At 42.6% G+C, this 14,884-nt stretch overlaps 1 protein-coding gene across 1 annotated transcript; it reads right to left on the bottom strand.

The window, feature by feature from the left end:
* Window positions 1-10,325: 10,325 nt before the first annotated feature.
* On the bottom strand, window positions 10,326-11,504 carry LOC308292984 (protein S100-A1-like; the record flags this gene model as incomplete). The annotated part of the gene is made up of 2 exons (XM_080735410.1): window positions 10,326-10,496; window positions 11,352-11,504. 2 exons carry the CDS (start codon window positions 11,502-11,504, stop codon window positions 10,326-10,328), a joined length of 324 nt encoding a protein of 107 aa, XP_080591536.1.
* Between the last annotated feature and the right edge of the window lie 3,380 nt (window positions 11,505-14,884).

The following is a 14,884-nucleotide window of genomic DNA, read 5'->3' as shown; positions in this document are numbered from 1 at the left end:
TGTGTGTGTGTGTGTGTGTGTGTGTGTGTGTGTGTGTGTGTGTGTGTGGGTGTGTGTGTGTGGGTGTGTGTGTGTGTGTGTGTGTGTGTGTGTGTGTGTGTGTGCGCGTGCGCAGGCGGGGGGGGCGGGGGAGGGGGGGGGGGGGGTGACTGGCCCTGTTACAGATGTTGTCCAAAAATCATGCAGATCGGTACACAGTATCTCTGTAGCCATTAAACGAAACGGGTATTTCTTACATTGACGCTCCTACATATTATCATGTAAGCACCAGTTAAAGTTACTTTCCATCCCTCATACTGTGTGCACAGTGCACACCCCATAACCCACACACTGCACATCATTTCAGAGCTCATATCTTTGAACGGGTAAGGGCTAGTAGTTGTAATACATGATAATAGATTCTATTGTGTTATAACCACTATTATAATCTATTATAGTGTATTTTAATTATCATAGTAATACATTAATACTTTATAATGTATTATAATCACAGTTATAATCCATTACAGTGCATTATAATTAGGATAGTTGTAATACAAATTTATATTGTATTATAATCACAGTTAAAAGGGTCAATTTGTTTCTTACCGATAGGGGTACTTTTTTGTAATGGAAAATGTAGATATTTTTATGTGGTGCGGTGTGGTGTGGTGTAGTGTGGTGCTAAACCTGCAGTCGAAAAGGGGCTTTGTAGATCAACTCTTTTTGGCGAAGAGGTTTGGTACAGTATAGGCGAAAAGGGAGGGATCCTGGTCAATTAAATGAAGTATATAGGGTTTAAGTGTTTAAAGGAGATTTTTGAATCAGTCTGTTCTAGTAAAACAAATAGAATGACCTAGTGGTTCAAAACAATGTTTCTCAAAGTGGATTCCAGGGACACTGTGGGGTCCTTTAGAGGCGTCTAAATTGACCCATACAAGTCTGTAACTCTGACCGTGTACAAATGGAACCAAATGGACCCTAACGTGGAGACCTAACGGGGAGACCTTGAAATTTCAAAGTTTGAGAAACACTGGTTTAGAACAAAAGGCATTACAGGTGTGATCCCTGCAATAGTCATCTGGTTCTATATTTTCAGCTTCATCCAGCTGATACCTGTTCAGATGGTTATAATGAGCAGTTAATCACCCAGGTGGAGCAGGGGTTAAGTGTCTTTATCAGGGACACTTCGACACATAGACCGGGGCCGGAAGGGAAACCAGTGACCTTCTGAGACGGCCTGTCTACCCACTAAGCTACGCCACTGTGTGCATTAGTAGCCATGTGTCCTCTGTCCTGGTATGACCAGACCTTCTTACCGTATAGTTCTCCAAATAGCACCATGCGGTTCTGTTTGTCCCCATAACCTATAGACCTCTACCTACCGTATGTAAACCATCCTTACGGTGCATCTGGATCTAAAGAGTCCTTAACGATGAAAGATTGATCATGTTGTCGGTATCAGGTGATCCAGTAATTCATCTTGCACATCCAAGTAGTCCCTTTTGCTAAACGAGAGTAGATTATTATGGCAGTTTAGAGTTGAAAGGTAAAGAGGTTAGGGAAAGGGTCTAATAGGAGATTGGGTTTAACTCTTAGATGGGGATCATGTTTAGGGTTGATGCTGGGACAAACGGCTTACGTACGTACCGGTACTTGAAAGAAACCAGCCAGCAGCTTTGGGTCAATCTTAGGTAAACGCAGCACTAAAAATGGAAGAACAGTAAGAGTAGTAGCATTACATTGCACCCGTATCAAAGACACTTAACGTGAATGAAAAAAGGAGCAATTGACACCATCCCTCTCTCCTTCCCTACCTTCGTACCTATCTGTATCTATCTCCTTTTACCTGCCTCCATCTATCAATGTTACATGAGTCTGATGTCTGTCGGTCATCAGCTTCACCTTGACTCTTAGCAAGGACGTCTAAATACGCTCTTGCTCAGTCAATGAGTCAGAAACCACACCAGCCGGCAGAGCAGACTGGAGCTAAATTTCATCCGTCATGCGGTAATGGGGACATACCCTGCTGTTGGACTCAAGCCGCCACTACTTTATTACAACATTTTCAGGCAACAGGCACGTGCACACATAACCCTAACCCTGCCCTTTTATCCGTCTGTAAAAAGTGCCCTCTCCAGACCATGAATGCAGTTTTCACTATGATGAAATACATTTGCTAATGCCCTCTTTCCATGCCATACCTGATGTCTATCAAACTCTCCTGAACTTGAATGCAGCATCTTATGTTGAAAGAATTGCCCTCTCTGTGTAGAAATCCATGCTCTAAGCTCTAAACTCCAGGATTCACTTGATAATGCTTAGTTCAGTGAGGCATCAAGCATCGAAAAATTATTTTCGATATGTTCACCAAAAGTCCCTTTTAGAAATTTGAGCCCCCTGCCTCTCTAACATTCTCTGCACGTCCCTGCCAGGCAATATCTTAATCCAGCAGTCATTCCACAATAAATCAATTAGTATTAGGAGCTGGTGCCGTACATGTTCTTTCAACCTTTATTTAATTATAGTAAACTACAAAACAACATCTGCAGGAATTAGAAAACTGGCAGAGCAAAATCATTAGGCATACGTGTACATCAGTGGTGCCAAAGCTCTGTAAAGTCCCTGGCACTTGACTCCCTTTTGGCAGATGTACCCATAAGGGTCCATTGTCACACTCTCATTGACATTCAGGATTTTGCAGTATACAACTTAGCTTAATCTGTATGCAGCGCTGTTGACAAGGCTTTGCAATCTCCCTGGATCTCGACGCTTTTCTGGCACATATTATGCTTTAAAGTGTACTGCTAATTAATGTCTTTGTAAGCTTATACGAGTTATCTTTATCTACTTAAGTTCTGAAGTATCATATGGTGACTTAAAACACAATCTTAGTTAGTGGTGGCAAGGCCTTTTAATCATTCTGGGAATTGCCTGCTCTCTTTTCTAAAATGCAATTGGCCACACACTGTGTTCTTCATGAAGGAAACCAATCACAGTAACTGCTCTTAACTGGGATTGATGGAAAAGCAAAATATATGTCATCCAACTGTGCAAGGCAATCCATTCTTCGCTGTCCCTCTTAGAATGAAACAAAGGGTGGTGTTGGCCTGATATTGTCCATACTGACATGATACTGACATGATACTGACATGATACTGACATGATACTGACCATGATACTGACCATGATACTGACCATGATACTGACCATGATACTGACATGATACTGACCATGATATTGACATGATACTGACCATGATACTGACCATGATACTGACATGATACTGACCATGATACTGACCATGATACTGACCATGATACTGACATGATACTGACCATGATACTGACATGATAGTGACCATGATATTGACATGATACTGACCATGATATTGACCATGATACTGACCATGATACTGACCATGATACTGACATGATACTGACATGATACTGACATGATACTGACCATGATACTGACCATGATACTGACATGATACTGACCATGATATTGACATGATACTGACCATGATACTGACCATGATACTGACATGATACTGACCATGATACTGACCATGATACTGACCATGATACTGACATGATACTGACCATGATACTGACATGATAGTGACCATGATACTGACCATGATATTGACCATGATACTGACATGATACTGACCATGATACTGACCGTGATACTGACCATGATACTGACCATGATACTGACCATGATACTGACATGATACTGACCATGATACTGACCATGATATTGACCATGATACTGACATGATACTGACCATGATACTGACCATGATACTGACCATGATACTGACCATGATACTGACATTATATTGACCATGATACTGCATGATACTGACATTATATTGACCATGATACTGATATTATATTGACCACGATACTGACATGATATTGACCATGATACTGACATTATACTGACATGATACTGGCCATGATACTGGCCATGATACTGACCATGATACTGACATGATACTGACCGTGGTCCATGACACTGACCATGTGTTTTCAGTTTTGCTGATTTGATTGCATTTCTATGTTTTTATAGGTGTTTCTAAGGGCTTTGTAGCGTATTGGTTCTACAAGAAAGCACATGAGTGCATGTGATTTCAGAGAGTTACTGTACAAGGTTCTTTAAATTCATTACAGCAATGCATTGATATATATACTTTCACTTATACTGTTTACTTTAAATTATTTTTAAAAGCATGTACTTTAAATATGTAAGTATATTTAAAATCAATTACCTTTGTACTTTGACTTGCAGTGGCGTAAATTTGACCAGGAGTATCTCTGTACTTTTACTCAAGGACTGGTGTTGAGTACACTGGATTTACTGGACACACTGGACACAGCCTCTGATCTCAAGTGATCGCTGCTACCCTAGCTTTTGTTTGACAGCCGAGGCCGTCTGGCTGTGTCTGATGGACGTGGCAGTTTGACATTGCGGTGTCGCTTGACCTGGCCTGGTAACCCAAGTGCTCCTACCATCCTTATCAGTCGCTGCGCCAGTGACAGGTGCCTAGCTTTGTGTTCCTACTCTTCTTGCATCACAATGGCGGCACCAACCACAGGTGGCAGGAGAAAAAAGAAGTTTGACCTGTGAGGTTAAGTGGGCTTTAGATACAGTCTGCATGACTTGCTGGATCTTTGCCATACCTACAATGGTAAAAGAAATACAAATAAAAAAATAAATGTGGTATTATAGAGAGATACAGCATTTGGGCAGACTGAAGCTTGGCCTACATCTTGGCACAAACGTCTCAAAGTTTGCTGTACGCCCAGGGACGTAGGTGTGATTTTTGTAATACTGTGGTGCCAGTGGGAGTCAACCCATCCTGCATAGTATACAGTATGTTGATCTATACTGGGAATGGAGCAGCAACAGAGACACCTGTCATATATATCAACTATTTAATAGTTGCCTGGTTTAAACGTTCATTTAATATGGGTTTCTTTTGCACCTTTTCTGAATGCTTCAATGTTTTTGTGTGTAAATCACTTTGAATTGAATGAATGTGTGGTACAGATAATATCTTGCCTCTGTTTAAAAAGATCTTCCACCACTCCTCAGGCTGGAACCAGGCTGATCCGGTGTGTCTCAGGAGCGGACATAATATATATATATAACTGAATAAAGAAGGTGCTGGCCTTGAGCAACTTGGATGATTGGAGCCTTTTTATTTTAGGGTGCAAAGCACATAAAAATGAATTACAACGTTTCGATGTCAGATATCTTCATTAGGTCTTCTGTCTATCTTGCCTTGCCTTCTCATGCAGACAGTGCAGACAGTGATCTATGAAGCAAACCCACACACTGCACATCATTTTGGAGCTCATATCTTTGAACGGGTAAGGGCTAGTTACACAAACACATGCACATGTGTGCACACACACGCACGCACGCACGCACGCACGCACGCACACACACACACACACACACACACACACACACACACACACACACACACACACACACACACACACACACACACAATAGTTGCATACCCTCACTCCCTCAGTCTCGTGAGCACTATCAACAGAGAACATTTATTAAGAATTATAAGAAAATGATTTTCTTTCTTCTAAAATGACTGCAATTTGTACAAGGATTGTATGCAATTATTCTGTTGCAATGTCAGTATGTCTGTTCTTGGTTACACATTGTCAGACATCACGTCTAATCCTTCCATCCACTCAAGAAGTGGTCTCAAATGTTTTATTAATGCGTTTTGCGATACCTTAAGTAAGACTATAATAGCAGCATGCTGGCACAGTGTACAAATACATTTGGTTGCTTATTTTCAAAGGGTGCCGGTCGGATTACATGTTGATGCCGCACACAAACAGGATCATATAATGCATTCCAATAGAATAGCACAGCTGTATAGCAGGGCCAGTGCAGATGCAGAACTATTATGGTGCGATGGTCCACACTGGAGCACACAAGCATAAGTGCTCTCGTTAGACAGGCATCCACAACATAGTCATATTACAAATGGTTACTTGTCCTGGACTCAGCTGAGGGGTTTAGGCCACTGTTTCCCAAACAGTGGGTCGGGACCCATTTGTGGGTCGAGGAGGCGATTTTTGTGGATCGCAAGTAAATATTTCCTTTTATCTGTTTCGTAAATTTTAAATATAGGCCTATATCTATATTATTTCAAAAGATTTTACAAAGTTATGAAAAAAGAATCACAACTTTTCATCAATTAAAAAATAGTTCCAACATTTCATAAAAAAAATAAAAAGTGCCATGAATATATTAAGGTTGTTGGTTTAGGCCAGTGGTTCTCAAACCAAATTATTGTGTGGGGTCCCCAGTTGATTAGTTTAATGTCATTTTTTTCTCACTCAAACTAACCAACATAATAGTTTAAGTCTATACAGGGTATCTGCACATTTATAAAGTGACAATTTAATGACACCGTTGTAAGTAAGCAAGAGGTGAACATTGTGAAAATAGCAGATCTACATGCTCACAACGCCTCGCACTGCGAGGCGTTGTGAGCATGAAGAATCGGCTATTTTCACAATATTTATCTGTGGAACCGAGTCACATTAAATGTAATACCTACAATTCCAAGTGCTTGTCAGGGTGGGGGTCCCCAGTTCATATATGCTTATTTTGGGGGTCACAGCCTACATTTTTTTGAGAACCCCTGGTTTAGGCTGTTGTCTTGGTCTTGCTGTCCACTGAAGTGAGAGGGTACTTCTTGTGTGATAACAGGTCCCATCAGAACCAGGAGACCAATCAGAGCCTAAATCATCTCAGTCACAGGTGTATTCCAAGATTGTTGCACAGGTTAAGACAAAGAAACAGGTCCATCCACTGGGGGCAGTGTTGTTTTCTCTAGTTTATTGTAGTGCAGGGGTCAGCAACCGTTTTGAAATTAAGTGCCATGTTTTTATTTTCTAGATCAGGGGTTCTCAACCTTTTCAGGCCTCAACCCCCAAAATAATCATATTTTAACTGGGGACCCCCCCCCCCCCCCACCATGACAAGCACTAGGAGTTGAGACATTACATTTTGTATAACACGGTTCTATTGTGAAAATAGCAGATCTACATGCTATTTTCACAATTTCTGCCTTTAATATTTGACAATTTGGCCAATGTTTAATCTGTCATTTTAGAGGTATATTAAAAAGTCCTTAAAGTGTCACTTTAGAAATGTGCAGATACCGTCTATTCTATACACTTAAACCTTACGTTGGTTTGTTTACTGTTGAGTGAGAAAACAATGTTTCACAATCAGTTAATCATCTGGGGACCCCCCAAAAAATGTGGGGACCCCCCTCGGGGTCACGACCCACAGGTTGAGAACCACTGGTTTATTTTAGTGCAGGGGTCAGCAACGTTTTTGAAATTAATTGTCATGTTTTTATTTTCTAGATGGTCAGTGTGCCATGTCAACATCAATTTTAATGACACGCCATCAAACATTCAGACATATTTTGATTGGCAGGACATTGTTGTAACAATCATTGGACTCCAAGAAATAATCCACCTATCTCCCAGACGCCCTCCCCCATAGTTCAGAGTTTTAATGAATGTGTAATTTTGTGCAGGATCTTATTTGCTGTAAATTAGGTGACTTAATTGTTCATTAAATAAATAAATCTACCAGTGTGCCAGTGATCACCCTCCCCTGTGGCACCCTGGGGCTTTTAAGCCGTGACATCATTTTGTAGTCAGACCTCCAAGCAGATTTATTATCAATATCTGTCCCTCGCTATTTCAACAGATCAGAGACAAAAATAACGACTAAAGTATAATTCTACCACTTTCCTTTCAACAACAAAGAGGAAAAAAATTAGTTAATAGTCAAAATAGTAAAAAGATTCACGGGCGCTGGGGCCTTTTGGCCCCAAAAGTTCTCCTCGGCCGACAAAATGATGTCAGACTTAACAGCCCCTACCCCTGCTGTAGTGGGTAATGTGATGATTCCCTCCTAGCCTCCCACACACCCATCCCGGAGGCCGGAGCGACACCTCATTATGCACCACCACGCTCACTAACACTTTTACAAACTGTCCCAAATGATGTTAACCACTGGAACCACTGGTGGTGAAGGAATCCATTCAAAGAGGGCTAAGCATCTGGTACTCCCACCTCAATGGCCTCTATAAGATAGGCCTAACAGACGGTCCCAGATGGAGATAAAGGGTAAAGTGTTCTAGCCGCATTTATTGTTTTATTTATTTTTTATGTATGTATCTTTTGACACAGTTTTGGCTTTATTTGGACGTAACAGCAGAGAGAGACAGACAGGAAGATGAGAGGAGAGAGACAGGTAAGGTCATCAGGGGTTCAGTGACACCCAATATGGCTAACCTTATGTGTTAGTGCTGCACCAATGCAAGGGTTTTAGATGCAACAATGACGCTACGTCTAAACCAACTGATAATATATGAAAGATTGACGACCAGAATCTTTTAAAGGGGGTGTAAGTGATTTTCTACACGGATAGCAATCATTGCTATAGAGCATTTGCTTGGTATAGGGTTTCCCCAGCTTTCCAGCTGTTTGAAACTAATTTTATCCAATCAGGAGATATAATCTCTGAGCACACTGTTGGCAGGGTTGAGACTAGCAGAGAGACAGTATGGTGAAAGGTACACTGATCCAGGACCAGTTCCCTGTGACTTCATCATTGCATAAGGTGGGTAATGGAGGCACCTATGCCGATCCTTAGTCAGTAGTCATGTGCAAAGAAATGAAGAGCTACTACTCTGCCAAAATGGGAAGGGATTATGATTCCTCCTTGCTCAACATTTCTGCCTCGCATTCTTTCATTTGAAGAGCAGCTGTAGAGGCCAATGAGGCGTAGTGGAACATGTGTTGATTCACTGATGCAGCCAATGGGGTTGGAGACTGAGGGACAGTAATTGTACGCGCAGACGGCGCAGTCACTCACAGCAGCTTGAACATTCCTCAGTGATTATACTGCTGCCTTCCAATTTACATACTCCACTGATTTACTCCATGAGCTGGGTTGCCTAAGATCATTCACAGCCTGTGTGCTGTCTCCACATCACAGACACAGGCGCACTCGAGCAAGCATGCATTCACACACAAACGCACGCAGTGTGTCTGTCTGCCTGGCTGTCTCTCTTTCCTCTCTCTGACTCACTCTCTCCCCCCACTCTGTCAGGGAGACGTAATTTATACTTTAGACGCTCATTGAGAATCTATTATTTTCCTGTGTTCTGTAGCCTGTACTGTATGTGTTTATCTCCCCCTCTCTCCCTGTCTCTCTCCCTCTGCCTGTCTGTCCCTCTGTCTGTCTGTCTGTCTGTCTGTCTGTCTGTCTGTCTGTCTGTCTGTCTGTCTCTCTCTCAATGTTTGAAGAAGTTCTCCAGTTCAGATCCAAATCAAACATCTGGGGCAGCTTATATCTGGAGGAACAGGACTTGCAGGATATTGTAGGATATTGTTGGCAGGACGTGTGAGCTGGAGCAGTTTGTTGTGTGGGAATCCCCAGTACACACACACACACACACACACACACGCGCGCACACACGCGCACGCACGCACACGCACGCACACGCACACACATTTTGCACATTATCTGAATGGTTTCTCTTTGAAATGCTCTACCTGATTTACCCAACCACATGTCTTACATGTCCATGTATCACTCTTCATTCTGCAGCATCGGTGTATAATGTGCTGAGTTTTGACACAAATGAGATCAGACAGTATTTCTTCATAGTTGGTTAAATACCATGTTTAATTATTAGACTACTACATTGGTAATGACCCAAAAAAAAAAAAAAAAAGATTACAAAATAGGTGCGAGGAAAGGGAAATATCTTATTCAATGCTCAACACTGAGTATATAATAATTTGATAAACATATGCTTAGGTTACGTTCACAAATTATTCATGTGCAAGAGTTGCTCAAACACTCAGATATACATTCTACTTGACAGTTGCCTTTATTTCAGTGCCATACTTTGAACATGCAAGGAACCAGTTGAATTTCCGAAATGGAATGTCAATAGTGTAAATGAGGCGAGGTGTGTACAAAGGACAGTACCGCTATCTCCAGATCTATGATTTGTGACTGCTGTAAGGAATACCGTGGCGGGAAGGAAAGCACAGCTCTTCCCCAAACACTCCGTGTTCAGTCACAATCAAAGCGATACTGTTAGAAATTGCGTAAGACAATAATACACTTTGTCCACCCATTTCCCTTCCTTCAGTTCCTTGCTTTCTCTTCCCATCCCTCTTCCATGCCCTTTGTCCCCCTCTTTCTCTACACTTTTCTCACCCTCTCTTGCCCCCCCTCCCCAACACAGATTCATTCTACTTTGCGGCCTCCTTCTTGTCTTCTGGCTTGAACTCCAGGAAGAAGTCGTTGCAGGCGACCGTGAGGGCGCCCATCAGGATGATGAACTCAGTGAAGTCCACTTCCCCGTCGTTGTTGGCGTCCAAGTCGTTCATCACCTTCTCCACCCCTTCGTTATCTTTAGAGTTCTGGGTCGTGGGAGGGGGGAGAAAGAGACAAGAGGAGTCAGCTACTCTGACACACACAGATACACACACACATATGCGTGCTTTCACATTGTATTTTTGCCTGTTAACACTGTCAAAGTGTGTGTGCGCGTGTGTGTGTGTGTGTGTGTGTGTGTGTGTGTGTGTGTGTGTGTGTGTGTGTGTGTGTGTGTGTGTGTGTGTGTGTGTATGTGTGTCTATTGTATCCACAGTGTGACCATGCTGGAATGCGTTTGGACCATCTGCAGAGAGTTTGTCCATGTCGAATTGTTCAGGTTTGTGTGTGTGTGTGTGTGTGTGTGTGTGTGTGTGTGTGTGTGTGTGTGTGTGTGTGTGTGTGTGTGTGTGTGTGTGTGTGTGTGTAAATGTGTGTGCGTGAGATAGAGAGAGTGTTCACATATGCTACCACGCGTGTGTGTGCTCTATGCTTCATACAGTACATCAATGCATGGGCTTGCCCCTGCTTGCACATTGGAGTATGTGAGCACATACCTTCGGTCGTCCGTCGCTGAGAAACATATTTGTGAATCGACTTAGTGTCTTAGCGTAGGCTACAAATGCATAGTTGTCCCTGCACGTACACACACACCACGCGCGCACACACACGCGCGCACTTTGTAACTTGATTTTGAAAGGTGCTATAGAAATAAAGGTTTATTATTATTATTATTATTACACGCACACACACACACACACACACACACACACACACACACACTGCTGGTGCCAAACATATACTCCAACGCACAACTACGTTGCTTGCCGACAAGAACTGATCTTCAAGCAAACAACACATCTCATTGTTAGGTTGATTATGAGCTTTACGCTGCCTCTTACCCCTAAGTAGCTTCCCAGCTCGTCTATCAACAGCTCCTTCAGCTCGGCTCGGCTCAGGGTGTACTTGTCCCCTTCTTTTCCTGAATACTTGTGGAAAGTCTTGATGAGAATCTGCATGGCACTCTCCAGGTCGGAACTGGGCTCCTTGGACATGCTAGAGTGGGCATTGGAAAGTCAAAGGTCAGTGCCTGACATGCCATGCCCGCTCCAGCCCCAGTTGCATGTGCGATCACATAGCAATCAAGGGTGAAGCCGCCCCGAGTACCAACACAAAGTGATAGATAGACAGAGTTGAGAGAGGATGTCCCATTTTTACTACACAGATCAAATAACACTCTACTTGAAGTGTAGAGGCTATTCTTGACCCTACTTAAAATAATTCTCATCAGTGTGTGTGTGTGTGTGTGTGTGTGTGTGTGTGCGTGTGTGTGCTGTGTGGGTGTGTGGGTGGTTTGTGAGTACTGTGTGGGTGTGCGACCTTACGTGTTTTCTGTTTTTGTTTTCTACATTTCAGAGGTTTGGAGCGGAAAGTTGGGAAAACAGCATTTGGGAAGAGCTTTTTGAACAGTCTTACACACATTGTATCCCTTGGCATCTTGGCTCGTCTTGTGGGGGACTCGTGGTCAGACTGTGCACACACAGGACACAGATAAGTCATGACAGAGAATGACACAGACTTTACTTAAGGTGATGAACCCTATAACTCTCTCAACATCTCAATAGTGGGCAAAAGCTAACGGAAATGCTTCATGTGCAGTGAAATGTAGAAGGCAGTATCTCTCTACTAGTAAATTGAATCTGTATGACATGTAGGCTAGAGAAGATAAAATCGAGGTGCAAATGGAAAACGGAGCTGGTCACTTTGAACACAACCATTAGCTGCTGATTGTGTACCCTCGATCCTGGGTGCTCAAATGGAAACCACAGGTGAAACACAAAACTGTTCAAATGTAGATAAACCCGTACTGGAGGCACTTGTCTCGTATTGAGGAATTGCAGGACTGCGGAAGTGCAAAGTAACCTGAGGTTCAATCAACTTGTGCGCACACACACACACACACACACACACACACACACACACACACACACACACACACACACACACACACACACACACACACACACACACACACACACACACACACACACACCCACGCACACCACAGATAATGTCACTCTGTCATTTAGGCAGTCAATCACTAATGACAGTCGGTAATGACAGTCATTCTCTCCTTGTGGTTTTGCTCTAATTCAGGGCCTTTCCTGACACTAAGGTGAAACTCAGTCTGCAGGCTGATGACGCAGACCCCATGCTGATGAAATATGTCAGTTAATCTGGCTATGAATTATTTATTCAAATTAATATAAATCCATCTGTGATACCCTGTAAAACTATCACCAAGAGATTAGGATACCAATTACAGTCATAGGTCACTGGCTCTCATTATGCTTCGGTTCATTGTACAAGACAAGTCAGAGTTGTGAGCAGTGGAGAGGAAAGATGAAGACAGAGGACACCAAAGCTGACTAACTGGAAAATCTATAGGGGTCATCTGTCTCAATGACTGACACAATACAATAGAAAACCATGGAGACCAAAATGCCACCAGTAATACAATATTGAGTTTAAAAAGAAAGCATTTTCATGGTGCATGGTTAACATGAAGAGACAGTGTTCACATTCATTGACTTTAAAATACATTCAAGAAATAAATTGTAAATAGCAGTAATTAAACATGGAATAACAAGAAACAAATTGAATGACAGAAATCTAATTAATAAATGAATTACTCTAGAAATATTGTAATTGTAAAGATTTAGCTTAAATGGAGCTGTTGTTACTCAATCTTTGCCCATAGATTATTTCTACTGCCACATATCTAACAATGAACTTTGCCTTGCCACACATTTACCTGATGGGATTATGTCACTTAAAGTGGAATTAAATATCACTAGATGAAGTAGTAGCAACTTGTCATCACAGCTTCCCTGTCCCTCCAGTTCAGACTATACCGGTACCTACTCAAGGAAAAAAAAAACCTTTCAAAAGATCTCCACTGATGATGTCTTCAGTTGTCCGCCTTTCGTTCAGCAACCGGCATCTCACTACTCTCACTCACGGGGTCTAGAAATCTAACAACCGCATATGCTACTGTTTCACACCTGATGATAAAATGCAGGTTAGGCCTCCCTCAAGTCAAGCACTTATATACAGATATACAGTACAGTACAGGTGAAAGTCTATACACTACAACCCTTCCAAGCTGTCCATCTTACCTGATTGTTGATGGAGGGCCTCCTTTGTCTTTGAAATAGGGACACAGATAGAGCCAAAGAGGAAGACGGATGGGGGAGAGAGTGTGCCAGCAGCTTAAATATCACTTGCCTCCGCCGCCCCCCGCCCCCCTCTTGCATCGTACCCACTTACGTATACCTTGAGTCTCTTATCCTCCCTCCCTCTTTCTCTCATCACACACTCTCACATGCACTCGCGCGCGCACGCACGCACACACGCACAAACACACACACACACACACACACACACACACACACACACACACACACACACACACACCCACACACACACACACACAAAGAAAGAGCCTGCCACAGAACTTCAGCATACAGCAGCACACAAAATCGAGTGTTATCATCACAGTTTTTTTAATTTATAACTGACCATTACACAGACCGGTTACATATGGATTAAGCTAAATGATACAGGCAATAAGATGAGATGAGGAGTTACATTACATTGGGGGATTTTGTCATTTTGTATTCCTGGACACGACTATTAGGCGAACACACAGTAAGACTGGGGTGTGTTGATTGGGTCCATTCTGACACTCTCAGAGTTCCAACGAACACTGTATTTTATGACATAGGACTCAATGAAAACACCCATCATACTGTAATTGGCAAGAGCTGCGGCACAGCGAATTGGCTCAGATTGCCTCCTCGCAGTAGAACACTGTCCATGGATATATCTGATCAATCACACTGCATTTCAGCACCATAGGTCTTGAACAGAATGTGCACCCTTAAGTAGGCCATTGGCATGAATGTACTGGCCATTGGACCTTTGGGATCACTTATAATAGAGGTTCTCAACATGTGGGTCGGGACCCCCAGGGGGGGGGGGGGGGGGGGGGTCCCCAAATTATTTTGGGGGGTCCCCAGATGATTAGCTTAATGTGAAACATTGTTTTCTCACTCAACAGTAAACAAAACAACATAAAGTTTGAGTGTATAGAGGGTATCTGCACATTTCTAAAGTGACAGTTTAATACCTCTAAAAAGATAAATCAAACATCAGCCAAAATGTCAAATATTAGAGGCAGAAATTGTGAAAATAGCAGATCTACAAGCTCACAACGCCTCGAGATCTGCTATTTTCACAATAGAACCGTGTGAAATACAAAATGTAATGCCTCAACTCTTAGTGCTCGTCAGGGTGGGGGGGGTCCCCAGTTATAATATTATTTTGGGGGTCGCGGCCTGAAAAGGTTGAGAACCACTGACCTATAATACAG

The sequence above is a fragment of the Nannobrachium achirus genome (assembly GCF_963921795.1).
Source record: "Nannobrachium achirus genome assembly, chromosome: 10".
NCBI lineage: Eukaryota > Metazoa > Chordata > Actinopteri > Myctophiformes > Myctophidae > Nannobrachium > Nannobrachium achirus.
The sequence above is the reverse complement of the archived record's forward strand: the minus strand, read 5'-3'. Positions and strand labels throughout refer to the sequence as shown.